The following is a 24,685-nucleotide window of genomic DNA, read 5'->3' as shown; positions in this document are numbered from 1 at the left end:
TTCCTCCGACACCAGCTCTAAACACCTGTGCGCGGCCAGATTGGACTCCGCAGGCTCGAATGCTTTGTCCATTGCTTCGAACCACAACAATCGCTTTCGACAGCGCCCTTGGGATTCGGTCCGGGGCCAGCTCAAATGATACAGGGTTCGATTGCCGGCATGCCTCGCCTTATGGAATCGTTGCCGAACCGGCTTTGAACAGAGTGGCCATCTAACAAGGTGTTTGGTCAGGTAGCGTTGCGCCAAAATGAGAGCCGCCACGTTAAGAAATACTTATCACACTATAGCTCATAGGCTATGGACCCAGGTAGATTTCAACATCGGCATATAGGGTAGCAAAGACATTGTACCATGCTATTAGTGAGCTAGTCAATTATCAACAATCGCGCCAGTATTCGTGTAAAAAGTAGCATTCACTAGGCCAGTGTATTATCAACAAATGTCATTGCCGGAAACTTACGTTTGGTATTAATTACTTCTACATAGTGACGTGTTGCGAAGTTTATTGTCTCTTTCCGCTCAGGCACTCAGAGCTGCCGGTACTAATTGCACCCAGATTTGGCTGATGAGAAGCCCCAACCTCGAGCTCTAAAAACATGCTAAGCCTGGGTTTCTTGGAAGCTGCCGGTCCCTCAAGTGTTTCTCTACTCTTCGCTATTACGTATTATATTACTTTACTTGGGTTGCCAGGTCCTCAGTACTTACACACAGCTCAAAATTTAACGCTAGTTGTAAGTACCAGCGACTTTGCAGATCCCCCACAGACCACCTCGCGCCAGGCTTGACGTTAAACACCCCACCAGTTCAGCCCTACTTGAACTTGCCAAGGACGACCTCTTGAGTCTACGTTCTGGTTCCAACGCCAGATTGACACGAGCTGAACGCGAAGCTTGGGCATGTAGGAGTGTTGTGAACAGGGCGCTGTCGCAGTTTGGCTTAGTATGACAGTCGTCACGGACGATTTATTGGCTGCCAGTCAGTGGTGGCGGCTCCAAGGATCCCCCACCTTGACCTGGAGAACGGAGCCAGTTGGATGCAGTTGGATCCCAACCCAATCAACGGGACCTCTAAATTGGTTGGTTGGCAAGGACGAGGATTTTGGTCTCAGTTGGGTTGGACCCTCTGTTGGAGCATCCAACGGCTCCAACCGTTGGAAACAGTTGGTTGATTACGCACTCTGCCCCCCCATCAGACATGGACTTCCCTCCCAAGAAGAATGACAGGTTTCCCATTTTTGTTCGCTCGCACTTCATCATCCTTTCCCTTTCAGAGACCCATGGCTTACATCGAAAGAGAAAGTGTTCTACTGTTTCTACTGCTTGTCGGCAGTCGCACAAATCGGTGTCGGCCGCTTCTATCCCATGCAGGTAACTGTTGAGTCTTGATTTACCTGTCCGAAGCTGTACCAGTATCTTGGCCTCTTTCCTATTAAGTGAATTGCAGATGGTTTGCGTGTGCTTGCCCGGAAGCGCCCTGTCGATACGCTTTGAATACCGTCCCACTCTCTCGGAGATCGCCTGCTGTTGCTGCTGGAGTCCGGCGAGTAACAGCCTCGTTCTTGTAGACCTCGCTTAGAGGACAGGCTCCTCTCCATGCAGCGTCCTTTCTTGTGTTGATTTTCGCGCCGCTGCCTTGGCCATGGACCCCAGTGCAAAGCCTTCCGCTCCTGTGGGAGCCCACATCATGCGAATCGAGACATCCTGTTGCCGGTGGAGCTTGGCATATTTATAGATCTCTTGCATTGTGCTTTGGCCAGATTGCTGACGTGGTTGACCAATTGCTTGTAAGGCCGACCTGTTGCTGGTGATGAAGACCAACTCTCTGTGCTGGAGTTTTGCTGGCATACAGCGAAGAGCCATGGCTATCGCTTGTAGCTCCGCTGTGTATGGATTCTGGTCGTCTCGCGACCCGAAAGTGACTGAATAGCGGGCCAGCACTTCTTGCTCGCCGTTAGTTCTCGTGTCTCGTACGCAGCCTCCCATGCCAACCATGCCTCGCCTCTGCGAAGAGCAGGTAGCGATCAGGATGCCGTGCGCCCTCACCGCCGCTTCAGTCGCTACGTCGTGATCTGCGTCCCAGAGCACCTGGATGCGTTCTTCCCACGGCGCCACCGTGTACTCCCTAATAACTTCCAGCTTTTGACCTGTTGCTTCCCCATATACCTGCGCCATCTTCTGCATGGGTGATGTGAATCGTCGGCATGTGTAAGGGGCTGCGCCGCTGTTTGTTCAACATCAGGGTGCCGTATGATTGTCTATCTAAAGCTAGGGAGAAAGAAAGGAGAAGAGCAAGCTCGAGGCTCGCCTCGAGCTTGCACAGTTAAGTTGCAGTGGCAACTTAGGCGAAATTAATCCAATTACACAACCGACCGTCTGCACGGCGCCAAAGCTCCGGGCCCGGCAGAGCCGGGTCCACAGCATCGGGCATAGCCCGTGACAGCATGCTCTGGTTCTCAACCTGGCGAGAGGATGCGCTCGTGGGAGAGTGCGCGTGTTGACCCAGAACTTGGCCACTGCCCGAGCGTGCCGCTCGACGACCGGTTCAATATTCGCCTCTGCTTCCGCTACGGCTGTCGACACCGTCCGGAATGCCCCGGTTACCGCCTGTGCCCCTAGCATTTGTGCTCGATTCAGCCAGTATACTTCTCTTACTCCGCAGGAGTGTGTCCAGACAGCCGAGGCGTAATCCATGGCAGGCGCTACGGTGGCGGTGAAAAGCTGTCTGGCTGCGCGCGGTGATAATCCATGAAGTCTCTTCAGATGCATGGCAGCCGTCAAACCCTTTGCGGCTGCCCTGGCCATATGTTCTTTGTACCGTAACCTCGCATCCAGTACCACTCCAAGCACCTTGGTGCTCTCCTGAGGCTGGATAGTCTTCCCCTTAACCACAAATGGCGGCTCGCTAGACCGCTCAGCAATTCGCGTGAAGTGAATGATGTCCGTCTTGTCGCTCTCGAACGTAGCCCCGCTCCGTCTCTCCCATTCAAGAGCGCGATCTATAATTGCCTGGATGCCTCCCGGTTCGCCTCCGCCGTCCATCCCGTTACCCAGGCCGAGTAGTCATCCACAAACGCAACTGAACCACCTGACGTGCTGATCGTGGTTTGTACTAGGTCTGCATTGAAGAAGAGAAAGAGAATCGGTGATAGAGGGGATCCCTGAGGGAGGCCAGCTTGCGGGAGCTCTTGCTGAGTGGAGCAATGTCCATTGACCACAATGCTGGCGGTCCGCTCGGAGCAGAACGCGTCTATCCACCTCACCAGTTCTTCCGGCAGTCCCCTTGTCGCAAGCCTCTGTAGCAGTCTGTCTTTAAACACTCCGTTGTACGCACCTTTGACGTCGAAACTGACGAGACTGAGAACCTTGCCCATTCTCCATGCCCTGTATATATTCTCTTGCAGGAGCACGAGTGCTTGCTCTGCCGAACGTCTCTTCCTGGCCCCAAAATGGTTTGCTGGCAGCAAGCCATACGTTTCCACAGCGTATGATATCCGCTCCGTCACGGCCTCCAAGATCTTACCCAGCGTTGACAGTAACGATATTGGCCGCCAAGTCCTGGCTGCGGTGTAGTCATCCCTGTTCGGTTTCTTTAGTGGGATGATCTTTGCACTCCTCCACTGCCTCGGCAGGTCACCATCCTTGACAGACAGCCGGAACAGGTGCAGCACTCGCTCCTTGACGACTGGCCATAGCTGTTTCCAGACCATTGCCGGTAATCCGTCAACGCCTGGAGCCTTCCATGGCTTGGCTGCCATGACCTTCCTTTCCACCTCTTCCATGGTTAGTTCTGGCATCGACACCGGTGCTCGGTGCGGTCTGACTTGTTGTTCATCATCAATGTCATCTGGTAGGGGTGGGAAGAAGGCGCCGAGCAACTCTCCCATCTGCTCCTGCTTGTCCCTCGTTACCGTACCATCCTGTCTCTTCAGTGGGGGGATCTTGTCATCCGCGTCTCCCGTCCCTGCCTTGAGGTACTTGGCCGCCTTCCAAATGTTGCAGTCTTCTGCCAGAAAATCATCCCAATGCTGCCGCTTCTGCCCGCAGACGGCGTCGTGATACTCCTTGCTTGCCTCTTTCGCCCGCCTTTCTAGATCTGATGCTGGTTGGCCCATCCGTCTCTGCGACCTGGCCTGATTCCGCCAGAACGTGTAGACCTGCCGTAGCCTAGTCAAGTCTGTCGTCCACCATCTCTAGTTGGAAGCTCTGAGCTAAGAACAAGTGTGTTTCTATTCTCTATCTATGAGGAGAACACAACTACTTATAGTTGTGATATCCCCTCCATCTGCCTAATGCCCATACGGCGCTACTGACTGCCTGCCTGGCAGGCAATCTCCCAGTGGCGCTCCTGCCTACAGGCAGATATACGTGATCATGGGATTCAACTTCTCTTCGCGTACGATGTTGGTCTCGACCTCGGCGTTAGGCCAGTTATCGCATCTAGCACGACCTCCATGAATCGGTCGACCTGGTCCTGTAAGCTTCCATCCCACATCGCAGGTCGGAGCCCTGCCTCAATCCTACGCCGGATCGCCTTCCACGGCGCATTCTTGAGCAGGAGTCTCGGCACGGCATTCCTATCTGGGCATCTCGATGTCGAATACTGTTTCAATTGCTCTGTGGTCTGACCCATATTCTGTTGGGAGTGTAGCACACTTCACCATCTCGTCCGCCAACTCCCCCGTTGTCAACACCAAGTCTATCGTGCTTTCCTTGATCTCATTGTCAGAACCCTGGGGACCTTGCCATGTCTTCGTACCACGGGGTAAGAGGCTACAGAGGCCATGGCCACTCATAAGGTCAATGATCGGCTGAGCCTCGCCTTGCCTTCTTGTCGTTACACTGTCGCCTCCCCAGAGCAGGTCGTGTCGATTAAAATCCCCCACCACTAACACATCGGTTCGGTTGCCCGTGCCGGCTCGAAATCGGCAAATAAGCCCATTCGGTTCTCTGACCGCAGACACCAGAGCCTCCTCATCCTTTCCGTGCACGTACACCGACACCGCCAAAACGTCTCTATCCTGCAGATGAAGGACAGCTGCTGTTAGGTCCGCCGACGGTATTGCAATCTGTTCCGCCTCAATGTCCTTCCGTACCCAGAGCATGCTTCGGATCGGCCACCCTGCGTCGTTGCTCTGGCTGGGTACCATCCTCGTCCAGTTGCTGTGACCCATTGGGGTTGTCACGATCGTACCATCAATCTTTCGCGCATACGGCTCGGCAACGGCCAGCACCGCATAATCCTCCAAGTCCTCATCGTTCATCACCCCGAGCTGTACCGTATCTCTCTTGCGTACGTTGAGTTGGAAAATACGCAGGTTTTTATGCATCACGCGGGGGGTTGCGTACTCGACAGTTCGGGCTGAACGATTCATGTGGTCCTCCACACGGCACACATTTTGGTTCTACCGCCTGGCACTGTTTGTGGTCGTGCCCCTGCTGTGCGCACCTGCCACATGTCTGCGGTTTCTTGCATGAAAAAGCTTTGTGACCCATCTCTTGACACTTGAAGCACTGCACCGGTCCGACTCGGGGCTCAAATACGTTTGTGTAAGCTGATTCACCAGCCAAGTCAAAGTATTGACCATCGATTAGCCGCTTGGCGTCACTTCCTTTCGTAACGTAAATGACCATTGAGCCGTATGCCTTGCCCAAGTTTCTGTTGCTAAGCCAAGAAACCTTCGCAATGGTGACGTTGTCTTCCGCTCCAAGACCCTCAGCAGCGCCCGGAAGCACATTTCCTTCGCCATCCAGTACAGCCGTGCGGTTGGCGTTGTCTACTTTGACGGGGTAGAGCTGATCTCTCATCACTCGTGTTCCTGGAACCAGAGTCTTCTCAGCAGCGGCCTTTACTAGTTGCAGCTCAGCTTCATCCCGGCAAATGACCTTGATCCGATTTGGGTTCCTGGCATCTTTGACCGCTGCGGCACATCGCCACTTCTCGTGTCCTTCCTTGGCCCTCAGATCCGCCTCAATTGCTTGCCTGATCTCGCCAACTTTGGCTTTATGCTTGTCTTGTTCTATGACACGCGACGTGTCGACCGTACAGTGTAGAATGTCCGTGAACGATGATGGTGTTGTCCGCATCGATGACAGAGACCGAATGTTCGTTGGCTGACTTAGAGGCGGTGTTCGCGCAATGTCTGCGTACGTTGCTTGCGGGCTGCTTTGCGCCGAGGTTGCGGCAGATTTGATAGCCTCCAACTGTTCCCAGACATGCATTAGCTCTTCCTTGGTGTTCTGAAGTTCCGCTCGCGCTTCCTTGGTCTCCCGGCTGAATTCCTCCTTCAATTCGTTCAATTGGGTCTGGAGTTCCCGAATCAATTGTCCCTGTTTGCTAATTTGGTTGGTCTGGCTCAAAATTGTGTCACTTTGGCCGGTTATCTTTCCTTTAAGCGCACCCACTTCTCCGCTCATCCGTTCCTGCAACTCCAACACTTTCTGTTGCTCAACGGAGGCGTTCTTGAGATCCTTCAGCTCTTCCAGCACCCTCACGAGCAACGCCTTCACCCCCTCGCCACCAACCGTTTCGCCTCGGACATTGTCGGTAGGTTCCAACTCTATTTCTGTAGACGCAGCTCGTCTAATGCGCTTGGTCGTCCGTTTTACAATGTCTGTTGGCGAAGGACCGTCCTGTTGATCCATCTCCTTCGCCTTCGCGCCGGCTTCACCAAACGGGTCGATCGCTTTGGGGTTGCGGGGCTCACCTGCCCCACCAACCAGATCTCCACCAGGGTGGAATCCGCCATGGGCACGATTCGACCTTCACACCAGAGTAAAATAATTGATGATGATTTCAACTAAATACGCTCTTCCAATTCTTCAAAAGAGCCTCCTGCCGGCGGCAGCGTCTAGGTTCGCGGGGCCCCGTGACTTTAGAACTCGCGGGATCCCGCGAATATTACTAAGCATGCGTTAATTTTAAGGACGATGCGCGACCCATTTGCACTCTGTGTCACTTATGCCTCAATGGGCCGATGACGGCTTCCTGAGATCTCGAACTGAGGTCTTTGTTGCTCTGTAGATAGTTTTATCGATTCATTGTTTTTTCGTTGGGCGGAAGCCCGCAGGTCTTTAACATGGCGGACCCGCCTGAAGGTCCGATCGTGGTGGAGACTGACAGCCCCCACCGCATCACCGAGACGAACGACGCGTCCGACGAAGCCCACCGGGAAAGTTCAAGACACGCTTCGCTCCCTTGAAAATGCGGCAGCAAAGTGTCAGAAATACAGGGGCACTACGGCATCACCGAGAGGGGTCTTTCTCAAGAAATGTAATTTAGTTGATTATTATTCTTGTTGTTCTAGCAGAATCATCTCGTCATCAAAAGAATGCCCTTATTATACTGCTGCCCTCCAGGCAGCAGTATTATAATTGCTTCTGTTCAATCAATATTGTCGATGGTGGCGGCAGCGCACAGTGCGATCCAGTACGCCACATTCTGACACAAAGCCGGCCGGGAAGCCGGCGAGCCGAGTGACGCGTGGATCTCCTGCAGAAGTGGATCTTGAGCCAGCGGTAGATGGCAGGAAGGCCCGTAGCGCTGGCGATACCGGGAAGGTGATGTTACAGAAGGTGTTGGAGTTGCTGGGGAGAGTAACCGGCGAGGTAGGCGAGTTAAAAGGGAAGATATTCGAACAAAACGACAGGATTCTGGGCCAGGTAGAGCGGATTGGCCAACAGGAAGACTTGATTCGGGAGCTCCAGGCACAAGTGAGAGAACTAAAGGAAGATTATAGCCGCGAGACCAAGGAATCGCGAAATGAACTCCATAACACCAGAGAAGAACTAAAGCAAGTTCGAGAGCAGTTAGAGATTATGAAAACTGCTGCGACCTCGGCGCAAAGCAGCCCGCAAGCAACTTACGCAGAGATCGCGCGAACACCGCCACTGAGTCAACCAACAAATATGCGGTCTCTGTCATCAATGCAAACAACACCCTCATCATTCACGGACACTCTGCACTGCACAATCGACGTTTCTAGAGTTACGGAACACGACAAGCATAAGGCCCAAGTTGGTACGATTAGGCAGACGATTGAGGACGAAGTGAGGGCGAAGGAGGGTTACGAGACGTGGAGATGTGCTGCAGCGGTTAAAGACCGAGGAACCAGGACCGCATCAAGGTCATCTGTCGAAATGAAGCAGAGCTGCAACTGGTTAAGGAGGTTGCAGAGAAAACCGTCGTGCCAGGAGCTCGTGTCATGCGAGATCAACTCTATCCGGTTAAAGTCGATAACGCCAACCGAACAGCAGTCGTGGACGAAGAGGGTAACATCCTACCGGGCGCTGCTGAAGCTCTTGGTGCCGAGAACAACGTGAACATAGCGAAGATATCATGGCTAAGCAAGAGAGAAGCTGGTAAAGCGTATGGGTCAATGGTAGTGTACGTGACCAAAGGTGGCGATGCGAGGAAGCTGCTTGACAACCACTACTTCGACCTAGCCGGGGAGTCGGCCAAGACCAACGTCTTTGAACTAAGGACAGGACCAGCGCAATGCTACAAGTGCCAGGAGATTGGCCACAAGAGGTTCACATGCAAGAAACCTGAGGTCTGTGGAAGGTGCGCGCGACCCGGCCATCACCATAAAGAGTGCCATGCTGTGGAACCAAAGTGCGTTCTGTGTGGCGGACCACACGAATCGTTCAGCTGGAATTGCCGTGTGAGGAACCCGCGAATTGATGCATAGGGCCTTTCGTATGCTACAGCTCAATGTGAGAAAGCAAGAACCCGTACAGCTTAGCTTGATGAACGACCCAGACCTAAAGGAGTACGCAGTGCTTGCGGTATCAGAACCGTACGCAAGGACAATAGACGGTAAAGTTTTTACAGCCCCATTGGGGTATAGCAACTGGACAAGGATAATACCTACACACACGGAGGATACGAAGTGGCCAATTCGGAGCATGCTTTGGGTGCGAAGAGATATCGAGGTGGATCAGATACCCGTACCGTCGGCCGATCTTACAGCGGCGGTGCTGCGACTGGAGGGGCGAGAAATCTTGGTGGTATCGGTGTACGTGGAGGGGAGAGATGAGCGAGCCCTGAATCGGCAACGGGACACTTGCATAGCTTGATTCAGCAATTTCGAAACGGGAAAGGTGGACGTACGGATGCGGTGTTAGCGGGAGACTTCAATCGTCATGATCTTCTGTGGGGAGGAGATGACGTTTCAGCTAAAAGACAGGGTGAGGCGGAGCCTATTATTGATCTGATGAACGAGCATGGCCTCTGTAGTCTACTGCCAAGAGGAACAAAGACGTGGCAGGGCCGTGATGCAGAAACCACTATCGATCTAGTTCTTGCGACGTCAGAGCTGGCAGAGGAGATGGTGGAGTGTGGCATCCACCCAACCGAGCATGGATCCGACCACAGAGCAATTCGGACTGCGTTCGACATAGCGATGCCCGAGAGGACAGTGACGCACAGACTCTTATTGAAGAATGCGCCGTGGACAATGATATCAGCCAGGGTGGAGGACAATCTTAGACCACTACCCTGGACGGTCGACGTGCAGACGCAGACCGACCAGCTAATGGAAGTTGTGATGGAGGCAATCCACGAATTGACACCCCGAGTACAACCACCAGGTTACTCGAAACGCTGGTGGACAAAGGATTTAACACGCCTTCGACAGACTTACACGTTCTGGCGAAACCAAGCAAGAACCCAACGGCGAGCGGGTAGGGCGAACCCCGACCTGGAAGTTCGAGCCAAAGAGTCATCCAAAGAATACCACGATGGAATTCGGATGCAGAAGAAGGCTCACTGGGAGGGATTCCTAGCAGAAGATGCCAACATCTGGAAGGCGGCCAGGCACCTCCAACCAGGCAAGGACACCGTGGAGGACAAGGTGCCACCGTTGACGAAGGAAGATGGATCGATGGCTAAAGAAAATACGGAACAGGCGCAGGAGCTGCTTGAAACCTTTTTCCCGCCACTGCCAGCACGGATTGATGCAGAAGATCGACGACCGCAGCGCGACGCCCTGTCAATGCCGGACCTCACGCTGGAAGAATCGAAGAGAAGATAATGGCGGCAAAACCTTGGAAGGCTCCAGGAGAGGATGGTTTGCCAGCCATGGTGTGGAAACGCCTATGGCCGGTGGTGAAGTATCGAGTCTGGACTCTTTCTGACTGTTCACTCCGAGACGGCATGGTACCACATCAGTGGAGGGGTGCCAAGATCATCCCGCTCGGGAAGCCAGACAAAGGAGACTACACGGTAGCCAAAGCCTGGCGACCAATATCTCTCCTGTCAACACTAGGCAAAATAATGGAAGCAGTTGTCGCAGAACGGATTTCATATGCAGTCGAGACCTGCGGACTCTTGCCCGCGAACCATTTTGGAGCAAGGAAAAGACGGTCAGCCGAGCAAGCGCTCTTGCTTCTGCAGGAACAGATATACAAAGCATGGAGGGCTGGCAAGGTGCTTAGCCTTATAAGCTTTGACGTGAAAGGCGCTTACAACGGAGTGTGCAAAGAACGGCTGCTGCAAAGGATGTTAGCAAGAGGCATACCAGGCGGTCTGGTCCGATGGACGGACGCCTTCTGTTCCGGCAGAACTGCTTGCGTAGTAGTAAATGGACATATGTCGGAACGAAGAGAGCTGTCTCAGTCCGGTCTGCCTCAGGGATCACCACTTTCGCCGATCTTGTTCCTGTTCTTCAACGCAGATTTAGTGCAAAGAAAGATCAACGCTAATGGTGGCTCGATCGCCTTTGTGGACGACTATACGGCTTGGGTGACCGGGCCAACGGCAGATGACAACCGGGCTGACATTCAATCCATCATTGACGATGCCCTCATGTGGGAGGCACGCAGCGGCGCAACATTTGGGGCAGATAAATCCGCAGTCATTCATTTCACAAGGACTGCTGCTCGTTCCAGTGACAAGCCATATCTGATCAAAGGAAAGGAACTAAAACCACAAGATAGTGTAAAGATTTTGGGGGTAATCATGGACGCGAACCTGCGATACAAAGAACACACGACTAGAGCAGCTGCCCAAGGCCTCAAGGCTGCCATGTGTCTAAGAAGATTGAAGATGGTTTCACCTCGAACGACTGGACAACTCTTTGTGTCGACAGTCGCACCTGTTATGGACTACGCGTCGAATGTGGGGATGCACTCCTGCGGCCCGCAGGAACTGGCATGGCTAAATAGAGTGCAGATGGTTGGTGCACAGGCGATTACAGGAGCTTTCAGCAAAGTTGCCACAGCAGTGGCCGAAGCAGAGGCCAGTATTCAAACAGTGCAGGAGCGACACACTCAAGCACCAACAAGGCTCTGGGTTGACGTTTGGACACTTCCGCAAACACATCCACTGACAAGATCGAAATACAAAGCTAAGAGACATTTCGTCTCGCCCATGCAGAAAATCGCCATAACGATGGCAAAGACTAACACGGAACGCCTGGAAACAATCCACGAATATGCAGTACCACAATGGAGCGATCGCATACCTGTAGTGGGCGAGCATTATGACTATGTCAAAACGGACAAGACACCAAACAATGTAGAAGGAATCATCATCGTTACGGCCTCCTCGCAAAACGGAACACAGTGGGAATGGGAGGCGTTGTGCGTGACACAACGATCAATAGCGCTGGCGAGGTGCTGGCTAACTACTCCGTCACCATTGGAACACGGGGATGAGCAGAATCCGTACACAGCGGAACTGGCAGCTATTGCGATGGCGCTTAAATGTATGCCTTCAGGACTTCATCATCGGGATCTGACTGTAATGACAAGCAACCGATCGGCACTACAAGTCATCCGCCGACCACGGCAACAATCGGGCCAGTGCACCATATGTCAGATATATGAACGCACTCAATATCTCCAAAGGAGAAGGTGCTCTGTTTCGCTAACGTGGGTGCCGGCGGGGGATCAAGATTTTACACTTGGATCGACCGCCAAGGCGGCAGCGAAGAGAGCCGCAATGTATGAACCACTGAATGAACGACCATACCAAGCTAGATCGACAAAGCTACGACTGGCCAAACTGGACCAACAGCAACTAAGAGCTCCCGGAGGGAGTTGGGAAGTACTCGAAACGAATTGATGCTGCACTTCCGGGTAAGCACACACAAGAATTGTACGGCCAGCTGGAGAGAACAGAATCGGACATTCTCGTGCAATTACGTACCGGTATGGCAAGGCTAAATGGCTTCTTCCATAGAATCGGGGTGGTGGGATCAGACCTATGCGAATGTGGCAAAGCACCTGAGACAATGGAACACTTTCTGTTTCGATGCAGAAGTTGGACAGCGCAACGGGAGATCTTGCTCAGTTGCTCACCGTGGAAGATAGGGAATCTCTCATATTTCTTGGGAGGGAAAGCGCCGTCTGACGATGACAAGTGGAAGCCGGACACACGAGCAGTGAAGGCAGTGATCAAATTTGCAATGGCAACAGGAAGACTCGTTCGAGACCAGCGATCTTGGGACTAGTGGACCTACATGAAATCATACTAACAATAAACAGCCTCGGCATTGACGGACCGTGCTTCAGCTGCTGAGGATAGGACGCTGAACACTTGGGGAACTGGCCTTCAAGCAGGCCTGTCAAGGATCATACAAGCGACGAGGCGGAACCAAGCTGTGTAAGAGAAAACGTGGGGCTTGAGGTGTCATGTCTCAAATGTATTGAACCGTATAATAGCTTTCCGACCTGGCCCTCTATGATTCTCCCTCCGGGCGTAATAAAATCTGTATCTGTAGACGCTGCCATACCACCGCCGTGATCTTAGTCATCATCCACATCCATTCCATATCCTCGAATGTGTAGTGATGTGTGGTGACTTTGAACCCTAGAACCACTTCTGTCCCTTGCCATTGCTTGAGAATCATGTACCTATAAACACCTACATGCCAAATTTTCTGTTACATCAAGAAGACAGCGAATCCCAGAGCAGCCACGCTAATACTTCCTGGAGCAGCCTGCGCGTGTCCGGCGCCTCCGGTTCGGCTGGGGGAGCCCCCCGAGCTGGTGGTTGTGGAGTTCCTGGAGCTCTTGACTATCTTGCCGCCGAATATGGCCAGAGGAGCTTTGTTTTCTTTGGCATCCTTCGCAGTGGACTTATACTTGTCGAGAGAATCAGTCGATGATGGATTGATGACACCAACCATGCCGTTCTGGCAGTGGCTACCGACAGTGCAGTAGAATGCCATGGGTTCCGTGCTGTTCACAATAACCTGGAAGACCTTTTTCTATAACAAAATACCCGGGTAAGTTTAGAGCCTCAGCAGCATTATTAAATACATGAAAGACAGCTTACTTTCGGCCCGTCACGGGAGGTCTTCATCACACCAGAGAAGAAACCGCCTTGAGCAGCTGGCGTACAGCCATTCGCAAAGTCTCCCATGGCGACACTGTGCTGTTGTTTGTAGAACTGATACTCCAAGATATCTCCTCTATCAGCTGTTACTGAGTTAGGGGAAAAGACCAGACCGTCTTTGCCAACGGCGATCCTGATGGTCTTTCCGCTCGACTGAACAGCGCAGAAACAGAGGGGCGCAACTATGGCGCTGATGAAGCGCATTTTGGTGTGATTTTTTACGGAGTTTGTAGAAGCCTTGATATCGGCCAGCGTAGGTCTCCTAGTTGGAACATATGATCAATTGCGCGAAGAATATCAGAGGGATTTTACGACATACAGCAATAAATGAGACCTATATTAATATTGGAAAATTTGAGCGAGTGCACGAGCAAGTTTACCTCTTAAGCAGCGTCGGGTAAATTTACGAGGCAGAGCAGCAAAGAAATAACTATGCCTAATTGCCTTTACCATGTTCGAGGCTGAGCGTTGTGGCTGTGTTACAATCGTCTACAAGCTGCAGCGACTGTTGCGACTCACATCTACCCCCCCCGACTCAGGTTGAGTCTCATGTTAGATCGGACATTTTCCGCAGGTACTGGCGTGTCATGACTTCAGGGCTGGGCTGTTCTGGGGCTGCGCGGCCAATTCGACTGTGCCCTCAAGTGCGAGCATCGAGAATGTTGGTCGAAGGAACTGACCGCGGCAAACCAATGACAAAAATTGACTGTTGAATCTGGTTGCCTCGCATGGATCGAGACTCGAAAGTTTCGACGTCACAGAAGCCGCCTTATAACCCGGAAAGCGTTGGACCGATTTAGATCTTATGAGTTATGTACCCCCTTCTATGCATTGTTTGTCGATGGCATAAGACCAGCTGTTTTGGCAATGCGACAGCTTCACAATACCATACTGTGTTCGGACTATGCTCATCACCGATAGCTACCCCTGACCCGCATCCTAGACCGTTGTTTGGAACCGTCGTCACACTAGTACATAGCACGGACTGGCGGGTTGGGGATAGGTACAACTTGGCTTTGAGTGTGGACCTAGTGTCAGAGCTGCCGCTACATTCTTCGTGTCCTGTCCCGAAGACCTCAACACGATGCGAGCCATGTGTGAGTACACTTTTCATCAAATGTGGCCTAATTTCGCTACCCTCTGGCACGAACCAGCTAATCATCACAGCACTCATTCTCTGCGTCTCACGAGCATGTCTGGCTGTCGAACACGCATCGACACTGTGGCATGTGAGAAGATATGAAAAGGCCTAATTATGATGAGGCGTATGTCACTCTTGACTGTTATGTTCCTGGGTGAAGGCATTCAACAATTGGCCAAAGGAGTTGTGACAATCGTTAAAAACCGAGGGGCCTGGGGTAAGTCTGAATGTTGCCTGGAAAGGTACCGTGTGCAAACACCCGCTGACGAGGATTTCAAGATTCTTTGACTATTAGCCTCCTAACGGCAGCGGCTACTACGATGTACCTGGTGTTCCTGGTCTACCAAATTGATGAAACGGGAACTCGCTCCTGTCAACTAGCCAACTCACTTGATCGTTGATGACGCGCAGGGCAACGCTTTGAGCGCGTAAATTAGTAAGTGTTGGTTTCAAAATGGGGCCTTTGGTAGTGTCAATGTTGAAGCTGCACCACTCGACTACTGTTTCTGATCGTCGAAACATCGCTTTGCTTGACTCGCATGGATATGCTTGCGGCGAGGGAGGCTGATGACGCAAAGGATCTCTTGACAATCTTCCACAGATCTCCCTTGTTGGCAGGTCGCAGGGGACCAATCGGGGAGTTGCCGAGCTACTGGTGAATGCCTAGCATGGCTATGAAGCTTGGCATCGAGTCGTGCTGTTTTAAGTTGGGCTGATGACTGGACTTTTTTTATTTGGTCAAGAGTTTCGTGGGTTTGAGAGGGATGCAGATGTCGCGCTTATTCCTGCAACCTGTTAAATCTATACGGATTAAGGATTACGACACGTCACGTCCTTCGCAGGGGAAGATGGGCACCACGAGGCGCTGGGTAGGAACTGTTCCAGAAGACCGACAGTTGGACTTGATTGGATGAGAGTCGGACCATAGGCACTTGACTCTTCTTGTTTGAGACTGCTTGGCTTCGCCAATTGCCCCGGGAGCGTCTTGTTTGGCTTCCAACAGGGCGAAATTTGGAAACTGAGAGATGTCACTCACCCCATTTGTACTGAGTCTCGTTGTCAGAAAGTGCCAAGCCATGCATTTTAACTTTCTAAATACAACTCGATATCAAAACCCCCGTCAAGTCCTTCTATCGATAGTGTCTGACACAGGGTCCGAAACTACAATGTCTGACACGGATTACGAAACAGGACCCGTCTTGTCGAAAGTATGGGCTTTAATACGGGTCCCTTATTGATGAGAGTTCTAAAGAAAATTGGACAATTGGTATTTCGGACCTAGATGATCGCAATTTGGAGCGATGCCGCCAAGGCGTCGAGTCCTTCCGTGGTGGACGTTCTCTGTCAAGATCAAGTCGCTCATTCAAAGCAAACGCAGTTGTCAGATAAAACTGCCTCTGTTGATAGAACAAGCAACTTGGAGTAATTGCTAAATGTCATAAAATCATAGATATCAGGAGATGAGAGGCTGGCCAACCAACTGGAATTTTATTAGAAGGCTGGTAGTTGTGCTTCTGAACTCAGATAAATGGCGTGAATCCCTCTGGCAAGAGAAGGACAACGAAAAAGAAAAGTAACGAATTCATCATCAGTAATTACCTGTGCACCACGATATTAAATTTGGCTAACTATGACTATCATGACGTAACAGCAGTATGGTACTGCCTACGAGGCAACAACAATTGTCATACCGCTGCCTTGTGGGCAGGGGTATTCTAAAGTATTTAGTATTCGTAGGATTCCACTCTTTTTTTGTAGGAAATCAAGAGTCTCTCGTTGCCCGATTCACAGGGGACCTTCTGCCCGATCGTTGTACAGTTATGCAAACAAGTCGTGAAGTGTGACATTCTCCATGGTCTCCACAAAGCGCCTGAGTTCGTCGTCAGGCGTGACCCGAATCTTCCCAGGCGGGCAATGGGCATGTTGTGTGGATGGGATTGTTAAGCTCAGCGTGAAATGGTCGGAGCCTGTGACAAGGTGGTCTTCTACCGTGGTTTCTGCAAGAGAGATGTTTGAGAAGGCAAGGTCGATGGTGTTCCTGCCTTCCGTCCGGTTAGGCGGAAGAAGACGCGAATCAATGGAAGTGACAGAATAGGAAGCAAGCCGCCGAGAAGATAGGCCCAGCGTATGAGCCGTCAAATTTAGGGTCGTTTTAGAGTACTGTAAAATAGCTAGTTATGCATATCTGATAACTCGTATATATGTTCTGCTTGATCGACTTGTTGCGCGCGCATCCACTCATCTTTTTTCTGTCAACCTTCACTGATCTCCCTTTCCCTTTAGGATTCATGTAAATATCCTGCAACAATCCAACCAACAAAAGCACCCACAAACAAAAAGACAGTAACCAATATCATAATCAACTTTGTTCTTTTGCTGAGGCGCTGTTCGTCGCTGCCGTCGTTGACGCTATTGTCATCGTGATCTGCATTGCCGGTTATCATTTGACATGCTAGTGAGTGGCGTTTGGAGTCTTACCATTTCCAACCAAATGTCTAGTAGGGCCTCCGGGTGGTGATGAGTCTTTCGTGACATCTACTGCTAGTTCGAAGGGTCTAGTTTCCAGACCTGAGTTGGTTGCCCCCGTGGTTGAGCTCTTCGTTAGAGAGTTTAGGCCAATATCGTCGTTAATCACACTGCGACTCGCCACATCCAACCCGAGAAAACAGCTTCTGCGGGCGTTAGGGTAGCCTTGGAACGGCTCGTTCCAGTAAGGGTTGCTTACTGTGAGACCACACAGCGTACCCGAGTGGCAAAGTATTGGTGTGGAGTAGTTAATATTGCTGTCATTATGTTCAGTGTGCGATGATGGGCACGAATTTTCACCCGTGTCTGCGCCGTCTTTAGTCATAATATGATTGGGAATAATATACTGGCTGCACAGTTGGTCTAACTGCATTCAAATGACACTGTCGTGGCCCCAGAATTTTGCTGCGGGATGAGCGAGAAGGTTGTAACTATGTGATCAAAAAGCCCTCGATATAGGAGGGAAGCCATAGCGGGTATACGAAGGTAAGAGAGACCAAAACTGGGCTTTAATAACCTCTTTTGCACTTTTGAAGGTAAACCCAGAGACGTAGCAAGTATTGTCTTGTCATAGTATGGCTATACTAAAAGTAGAACAATCATTGTTCTATAACCAGTCCAAGGCTGCGCCATAGTGCTTGAAATGCACGCAGCTCCATTGTCGATCGGCATTTGCGCGACACTCGTGAGCATGCCTGCAGCATCTAAAGTACTAAGTTACTCCAGTTCTCTAGTCCACATCTCAGTTAGTGGCCTGTTACGCCATCATTTCCTCTCAGCTAGAGGCCCGGTCATTGCGCGCTGTAGACCTTAGGCTACGATAAACAGACTGAGTCATTGGACTCAGCCACGTACAAGCATATGTTCCAGGTCAAATTTATAGAACAACACTGTTTTAGCAACTAACGCCATGACTCGGAGGTGATGCTCCATTGATGGCAGTAATTACTAGAAACTGCGAGGGTGGGGACAACTGGAAGAGTGGAGATGAGCTTCATGGTGCGGATTCGTGGAATGGGATAGTGCACAAAGATTTCTAGGAGTGATGAAGAAATACACTTTTTTTCGAGAGACATCATAGATCCTTGCAGTAGCTCTAATACTTAATTCCAGATTTTGATTAATAGTGTAACGGGGCAAGCCGCTTGAACGGCGGCTGTGCCGCCTATCTTCAACTCCTAATGGCAAGTTGATTCTAGAATCTTCTATGGGGGGGTATTGAGAAGATATACATAATGTTGCAGTATATATAGGCTCATATATAGAGTCCTTCCTTCTTCCCTATCTTAATAGTAAACAGCATAGGGATTAGTTAGTTGAATCAACTCTCTAGAGGCCTTTCACAAATAGCTTGGATGGCCAGCATTAAATGACCTTCATTGGATCTGGATTCCATTATTTTCGGCGGAGATGTTTGACGCCAGGTTGACGTCAGACCGGCGGGCTAGTTTCGGAGACAGAAGTGGGCCATTGCCCCGTGGACTACATCGTGAGGTTTTAGTATTATAAGATAAGTTAGATAACTAAATGAACATAGCTTCTTTGATTCCTGCGGCTGAAACCAGCCGCAGTTTTCAGTCGGCATTATATTGAAACCGTCCTTTTTTTTTTAGCCAACGAAAGCGAGCTGCCAATTTATTGTTTCAGGGTACCGTTCGAGAACGGTCCAGGGCCTTGACTCGTCAAATTGCGATGCAGGTAACTAGCAAGATTCAAGCAACAAGGTTTAGGCACTCCCGCCTGTTAGCGGCGAAACCAATGTAAGACACCATCGAGACCAGTCTGGTCCACCCACCGTCGTGTCATCGTCGGCTCAGGTTGTGATGGCCGTTTCCAGGGCTGCCAGTCGAATGGTAGTTGCTGCGCCTACCAGTCTAGACCTTCATGAGGACCTTTCCCTTGTTTAAGTCCTCGGGCAACGGCGGCGTTTTGCGACTCGACGAGAATAAATACCCTCACTGCTTGCCAGCCCTCTGTCACCACCTGACTTCAACGAACCAGCCAGTCCGCCTGCCCTCCACAATCCCACTAGTTTCCGCGCTTCAGCCGCCTGTAGTCCTCGTCGGTCCTTCCCTCTTAGCTCTCTAAACGCTGTGCGTTGCTAGTTGCCCCTCCTCCCACGCTAACGATGCACTCCTTCACTCTTGTATTTGCTACGCTCGCGGCGTTTCCTGCCACCGGCGTGTCTGCCCACGGCTTTATGTCGAAGCCATTCTGCCGCGGCTGCGAGAAAGCAAACACTAAAGTAGACGATCTCAAGTCGCCTAACGTCAGAGGTCAGATCTGCCGCGGCGAACCGGCCGGCAAAGTGACCGACGTCGGCCGTCAAGTCACGCTCGGCCTCACCATCACTGCGCCGCATGTAGGGCCGTGTGAGGTGTACATCCTCAAACCGGACCTCAGCGACGCAAACATAGCCAAGCCTGTCGCTTCGAAACGGGAGTGCGCTGCACCAGGCAAGGTCGGCCCGATGACGGTCAACATCCCCGGCAACATCTCTGGCCGCAGGGTCCTCCGCTGGAAGTGGCAGGCCTGCCAGGTCACGCCGTGCGAGCAGTACGAGAACTGTGCCGACATCAACGTCGGCGGTTAGGGTAAGATTAGGGTTACTATTTTGCTATCTAACTAAGCTATTCTGCTAAGTAATTTTTCTTCAGATATGTACAAATTAGGCGTAAGAAATAGGAGAGAAAATGTAAGGGGCACGGGGTTTGTTCGGCCAGAAGCGTACTTGGAAACCAACAAATTGATTGCATTGAAGAGAAGAAGAATCAAAGCCCTCGGAGAGAGATAACTAGCTAGCTAGTTACATACTTCTAAGCTCAGGGTTGAATGTGAGACTTTCATTTGGTGGCGTTATTTGCATCGGCATCAGCCGAGTGCACATCAACGGCTCAGCCCGATTACACCCATGCTTAATTTCCGCTGCATCAAAGAGCAGCCACTCACAAAGCGAAGGCGGCTTGCGGCAGAAGATCCGGGAACCGAACCCGGACCACCAGCCTGGATCGTAGATTTAAAATTTGGATGGCTGACGCAGATTTATTGCTTTGTTATGTTGTCATTAGCGAGCCACAACCAACACCGCCCCCATATATTCTACGCGTCTTGGCATTCGATTGTGGCTTCCCCAAACGAGAAAATATTTAAAGATCGCTTGGCAAAGTTTGAGCAGCAGTACGGCGACGAGCATCCCGAGTCGGTGGGATACATCAAAATGTATTGGCTTGACCCGTACAAGGAGATGATTGTTAAAGTATGGGTGGATAGACACTTGCACTTCGGCAACGTGGCCACCTCAAGGCAGGTGGCATGCGGAGTTTGGCGCTAGCAGGGTTTAAAGTCACTACACGAAATCCACATATGGACTCACATATGTATCCATATCAACTACACTCCATTCCATGGAGGTACTGCCACATGTGGAAATCGTGGATTGTGGACGAATTTGGTGAGCGATGGCGATATGTTAAGCTTTCTGAAACGTCACAAGTATAGTAAAAGGCTTCAAAAGAAGACGCATTCGGATCGCCAGGCTTCTGAAGATCTAGAAACGGTCAATGCCTATTTCCAACGACTCTCTACTATCCTGATTGAAGAGGGGATTCCCCCGGAAGACATCTGGAATATGGATGAGACTGGATTCCGTATTGGGGTTGGAAAGGACCAATTCATTGTCACAAGACGGAAGAGGGCTCATTATTTCGGGTTACCTGAGTACAGAGAGTCTGCCACTGCGATTGAGAGTATCTCTGCGGGAGGGCGTGTGCTCCCAGCCTTTCTCATTCTTTCGGGGCAGATGCACATGGCCAAGTGGTATGGCGTGCCTGGTCTTGATGGAAATGCTGCCATCAGGCCAGCTCCTAGTACAGTGATCGGAATGGTCTGGTCTGGTCTGGTCTGAGGATTTCGCGAAACCAGACCAAGCCACTTTGGTCGGACCGGTTGGTCGGACCGGTCCGACCAACGAGACCAACAAGCTGGATGAGACTGAAGACACAAACGGAAATGGGTGTCGGTAGCTAGGTATATTTACATCTGCGATACGCTGAATCTATCGTCGTCATTCCTACCGTCCTCGCTCTCACTATCGTTCTCAACCTCTGGCTTTCCAAACCAGGCCCTTAGACACTCACACGCCTCAATAGTATCAGCCTTCAGCCTGCCACGGCGATCAAGAACAGTAAGCTTGGCACTACTAAAAAGACGTTCGCACTCATCCGACATAGGTGAGATGGCAAACATGTCCAGAGCGAAGCGAGCAAGGTCTCTCTGCGAGTCATAGCGGGACAACCAGTAAGCAATGGCTTCATCACATCCTGCCTCATCGTCATGAAGTCGGTCTGTAGAAATGTATTGCTCATACAGATCAGCTGCAGAGACCGGGGCGTCTATTCGAATACGCTTATGTTCCCTTTGACGATCAAAGGCCGGGTCCGGATCTCTCTCCTTCCGAGCTGATGATGGCAGCATCTCAACAGTGTGCCTTCCCTTATACTCCGTCTCCCAGAGTTTTTTCACGGCTAGCTGAGCGTTATCAAACCACTCCTGCTTCTCCTTGTCGCCTGGAAGAACCCATTCTTGTCTAAACCAAGCCCACTTTCGATAAGGGTCAAGAATTTGAGCTGCGTAGTAGGCGGGCGGCAGGTCAGTGTCGTCGGGATATCGACACCGCCAATTCAGTTGGTGGTTGTTGTAGTACTCCGCGCATTTCGACCAGGCGGCGTCCGCGCAGCTTTGAAGATACGTCCATGTGAAATTGTTGTCATCCTCGGTGTGGATGTCATAGTAATGATCCTTCGTCTCGTTTATCTCTCGAAGAAGGCAGTCTATGGTCGAAAACCAGTCGGCAAGAGACTTTTTCCTACCTTCGGAGAGTAAAGTTGCAGCATAGAAGTCCCTTAGAGCGAGTTCAATCTTCTCGAGTTCGAACCAGTGCTGCCCATCTAGCTTGAAGTTCGCAATCCCTTGAGAGCCTTTCGCAGGTACGTGGCGGGCGGAGAAGAGCTCTAAACGTTCCCGCACATTCAATGCCCGTGTGATTGAATGAAACCACGAATTCCAACGTGTCGAGTTATTCTGGATCAGCTCAAGCCCATCAAATGCAGAGAGATCCCCGCCGATCACTATTGTAGCAAACTCCTCGCGACGCTGAGGGGTAAGCCGGATGTATCTCACCAAGTTGTGGAGCCGACCCAAACATCCAAATTTCTTCCAGAGCTCCTCTACTTTTGCATAGTCTCCGCGCAAATGATGTTTTTCGAGCTTTGCAAGAAATTTCTCACAGTTCCGACCCATGAGGAACGCCTGGCAACAGAGATTGATTATATGGCCCAGACAGCGCAGCCGGCGATGGCGACGCTGTTTTGAGTCCATCCATGGGCATAGCTCCTTGAGTATAAATTCCACTGCAATGTCATTCGACGAGGCATTGTCTAGCATGAAGTATCCAATTGAGTCCCCGTCGATGTTGTATTCTTTCAGTAATTCAAGAACAATTGATCCAATATTCTCGCCAGTGTGCTCACCGTAGACACGACGCATACCTAAAGCTGTGGACCTTCGCTTGCCGGCAGCATCAATCCACATGGCGACGATGCCTAGGATAGCGTAAGGGTTTGGCGACGTCCAGAGATCAAAGGACACTGACACTCTGCTTCGGGAACCTTGTAGATCTTCTCTAAGCTGCTGCTTCTTTGACTTGAAGGCAGTCATCACCCAGTTTCGAATGGTTCTTGCTGCCTTCGGAAGGTGGTTCATAACGCCGGATTCAGAAAGAAGAGGAGTTCGCGGAAATACTGATTCTCCAGTTGAAAGAAAGCAATGTGGCAGTATACAATCCAGCGGATCAAAAGTTCTTTGAACTTCTCAACCGAGTCCTTCCAGAAGAAGGTACTGGAAGCTGCAGCATCTTTCTGTAAATCGAGTACTGACTTCTGGGTGCAAAATTTCCTCCTGATACCAGTCTGGGAGTCAATCCGATGCTTCTTCTCAAGATGATTTCTGACTCTAGAGGTACCATTGATAACAAACAATTCTTGCTTGTACTTTCCAACCGCACATTCGTGGCAGTAATACACCTCTTTCGTATCACTGCCTCGGACGTATTGGAGGCCGTACTTCCAAATGTGAGACGAACCCGGGTGATATCCTTTATTTGCGAGTATTACGCGCTTAACATACCTGACACGGTCCTGGACAAACTCGTCTGGCGGCTCAGGATATGGGGCCTGCGCTGAAAACGTGGTGGGATTAAATGGCGGCGTTTGGGCGGGTGAAGTGGGAGAGGGTGATACGGTAGGAGCAGGAGACGGCGAAAGAGATGTTGAAGTTGACATTGCGGTCAATGGAAGCACGAGAATCTACGGCTGCAGGTTCTATACACAACATCTTAGCAAGCTGTTGCACGCTGTGTCAGGCAACTGTTTCCAGTTATATTGCCTAATACAGCATGATTGCTTCTTTTTGAGGAGGAGGACTTTGAGATAAAAAGCAAAGAGAGACAAACTTGTAACCATTCTGGGCCAAAATTCAGCCAGCGGCCGCCATGAGCCTCTCAGCTTAACCTATTTATAGTACTTGATGGTCCGACCGGTCTGACCGGTCCGACCATGGTCTCGAGAAATTGCCAGACCAAGACCAAGACAGACCAGACCATTCCGATCACTGCTTGGGATAGACATAATCGAAGCAAGCGAATGTCTGCGAGCCTGGTATGGACGGCCACCGAGCAGATCCTTTGACGATTAGGCTATAGGTGCGATTGAAGGAGAGCTACCAGCACAGGGAAATATCTTGAAGGTTGAAGATTCTGGTAATACTGACAAGCCGGATGTAGATGAATATGAGCCCCAAATCCTTGATCATGAGGGGCTAGATGAGGAAGATTCTTGTGTAGATGCCACAGATGAGGGTAATAAATCGCCTTATGTAAATTAGCAGAATAGTCAAACTTTCTTACTGGATCCTGCACTGGCGCTCCTGGATCGCCTCCCGCCAAATTCTGGACTGGACTGGAGCCAAAGTCGGATCCAGCTCCAATCCAATCCAAACGGATCACTGGGTAGACACTATAGTACAATCACTATTGTGTGTCAATTCTACTTAGACACCATTCTCTACAGCCGTTTTTTAAATAAAACTTCCTTTCGTCCGAAGCATAAGTATAATTGCTTTTTCCGGCTATTCTCAGTTCTCATAGCCGACGTCATGACAGCCAGCATTTACACCAAGTTTGCTTGTTCTATCAACAGAGGCAGTTTTATCCGACAACTTTGTCACTGTGCTCAATCTCTCAATGATCACTACAGAATTGAACCACACTCCTGTCTCCTTGCAGCCTCTCATCTAGCTCCTTCACCTTCAACACATAAGCCAACCTAAAACGTTGCAACGCCTTCAAGGACTCTGTCAGGGTTGAAACGTAATAATTCAAGGACTTCAAGTCAGCATCTAATTCTGCCGTCCTAGGTCTGGCAAACTGCGCAGCCGCTCTCTTTATCTCCATTTCCGCCAAAACCCGAGTAGTTTTGGCCATTTCCCTATCGAGCTCACCAATACCAAAAATAATCCTATCTTTTTCTCTGACGTTCTCTGCCATGCGCTTTTCAGCCCGGGCAATAAGTAAGCTGAACTCTGCCATGTTGCAAAACGGATTGCATTTTCCGATTTAGGTGCTGG

General features: G+C 50.8%; 10 protein-coding genes across 10 annotated transcripts; 3 read left to right on the top strand and 7 right to left on the bottom strand.

Annotated features, from left to right (window-relative positions):
- Window positions 1-1,571: 1,571 nt before the first annotated feature.
- VFPPC_18469 (reverse transcriptase) lies at window positions 1,572-4,111 on the bottom strand (the record flags this gene model as incomplete). Its single annotated transcript, XM_022430071.1, has 3 exons — window positions 1,572-2,220; window positions 2,458-3,005; window positions 3,047-4,111. 3 exons carry the CDS (start codon window positions 4,109-4,111, stop codon window positions 1,572-1,574), a joined length of 2,262 nt encoding a protein of 753 aa, XP_022284918.1.
- Window positions 4,112-4,573: 462 nt separating this feature from the next.
- VFPPC_18468 (endonuclease/exonuclease/phosphatase) lies at window positions 4,574-5,260 on the bottom strand (the record flags this gene model as incomplete). Its single annotated transcript, XM_022430070.1, has 1 exon — window positions 4,574-5,260. The coding sequence occupies one exon, from the start codon at window positions 5,258-5,260 to the stop codon at window positions 4,574-4,576; it is 687 nt and encodes a 228-aa protein (XP_022284917.1).
- Window positions 5,261-5,318: 58 nt separating this feature from the next.
- On the bottom strand, window positions 5,319-6,641 carry VFPPC_12259 (reverse transcriptase; the record flags this gene model as incomplete). Its single annotated transcript, XM_018290191.1, has 1 exon — window positions 5,319-6,641. One exon carries the CDS (start codon window positions 6,639-6,641, stop codon window positions 5,319-5,321), a length of 1,323 nt encoding a protein of 440 aa, XP_018135772.1.
- A 918-nt stretch (window positions 6,642-7,559) lies between these two features.
- VFPPC_18467 (reverse transcriptase) lies at window positions 7,560-10,030 on the top strand (the record flags this gene model as incomplete). Its single annotated transcript, XM_022430069.1, has 4 exons — window positions 7,560-8,045; window positions 8,111-8,610; window positions 8,687-9,013; window positions 9,070-10,030. 4 exons carry the CDS (start codon window positions 7,560-7,562, stop codon window positions 10,028-10,030), a joined length of 2,274 nt encoding a protein of 757 aa, XP_022284916.1.
- Window positions 10,031-10,077: 47 nt separating this feature from the next.
- On the top strand, window positions 10,078-12,063 carry VFPPC_17174 (reverse transcriptase; the record flags this gene model as incomplete). Its single annotated transcript, XM_018294922.1, has 1 exon — window positions 10,078-12,063. The coding sequence occupies one exon, from the start codon at window positions 10,078-10,080 to the stop codon at window positions 12,061-12,063; it is 1,986 nt and encodes a 661-aa protein (XP_018135773.1).
- An 820-nt stretch (window positions 12,064-12,883) lies between these two features.
- VFPPC_12257 (extracellular serine-rich protein) lies at window positions 12,884-13,542 on the bottom strand (the record flags this gene model as incomplete). The annotated part of the gene is made up of 2 exons (XM_018290189.1): window positions 12,884-13,210; window positions 13,279-13,542. 2 exons carry the CDS (start codon window positions 13,540-13,542, stop codon window positions 12,884-12,886), a joined length of 591 nt encoding a protein of 196 aa, XP_018135774.1.
- A 5,591-nt stretch (window positions 13,543-19,133) lies between these two features.
- On the top strand, window positions 19,134-19,598 carry VFPPC_15013 (chitin binding domain-containing protein; the record flags this gene model as incomplete). The annotated part of the gene is made up of 1 exon (XM_018292775.1): window positions 19,134-19,598. The coding sequence occupies one exon, from the start codon at window positions 19,134-19,136 to the stop codon at window positions 19,596-19,598; it is 465 nt and encodes a 154-aa protein (XP_018135776.1).
- A 1,439-nt stretch (window positions 19,599-21,037) lies between these two features.
- VFPPC_18466 (restless-like transposase) lies at window positions 21,038-22,720 on the bottom strand (the record flags this gene model as incomplete). Its single annotated transcript, XM_022430068.1, has 1 exon — window positions 21,038-22,720. The coding sequence occupies one exon, from the start codon at window positions 22,718-22,720 to the stop codon at window positions 21,038-21,040; it is 1,683 nt and encodes a 560-aa protein (XP_022284915.1).
- Window positions 22,721-22,761: 41 nt separating this feature from the next.
- Window positions 22,762-23,343, bottom strand: VFPPC_18465 (restless-like transposase; the record flags this gene model as incomplete). Its single annotated transcript, XM_022430067.1, has 1 exon — window positions 22,762-23,343. The coding sequence occupies one exon, from the start codon at window positions 23,341-23,343 to the stop codon at window positions 22,762-22,764; it is 582 nt and encodes a 193-aa protein (XP_022284914.1).
- Window positions 23,344-24,299: 956 nt separating this feature from the next.
- Window positions 24,300-24,647, bottom strand: VFPPC_18464 (hypothetical protein; the record flags this gene model as incomplete). The annotated part of the gene is made up of 1 exon (XM_022430066.1): window positions 24,300-24,647. The coding sequence occupies one exon, from the start codon at window positions 24,645-24,647 to the stop codon at window positions 24,300-24,302; it is 348 nt and encodes a 115-aa protein (XP_022284913.1).
- Between the last annotated feature and the right edge of the window lie 38 nt (window positions 24,648-24,685).

The sequence above is a fragment of the Pochonia chlamydosporia genome (genome assembly GCF_001653235.2).
Source record: "Pochonia chlamydosporia 170 chromosome Unknown PCv3seq00019, whole genome shotgun sequence".
Lineage (NCBI taxonomy): Eukaryota > Fungi > Ascomycota > Sordariomycetes > Hypocreales > Clavicipitaceae > Pochonia > Pochonia chlamydosporia.
The sequence above is the reverse complement of the archived record's forward strand: the minus strand, read 5'-3'. Positions and strand labels throughout refer to the sequence as shown.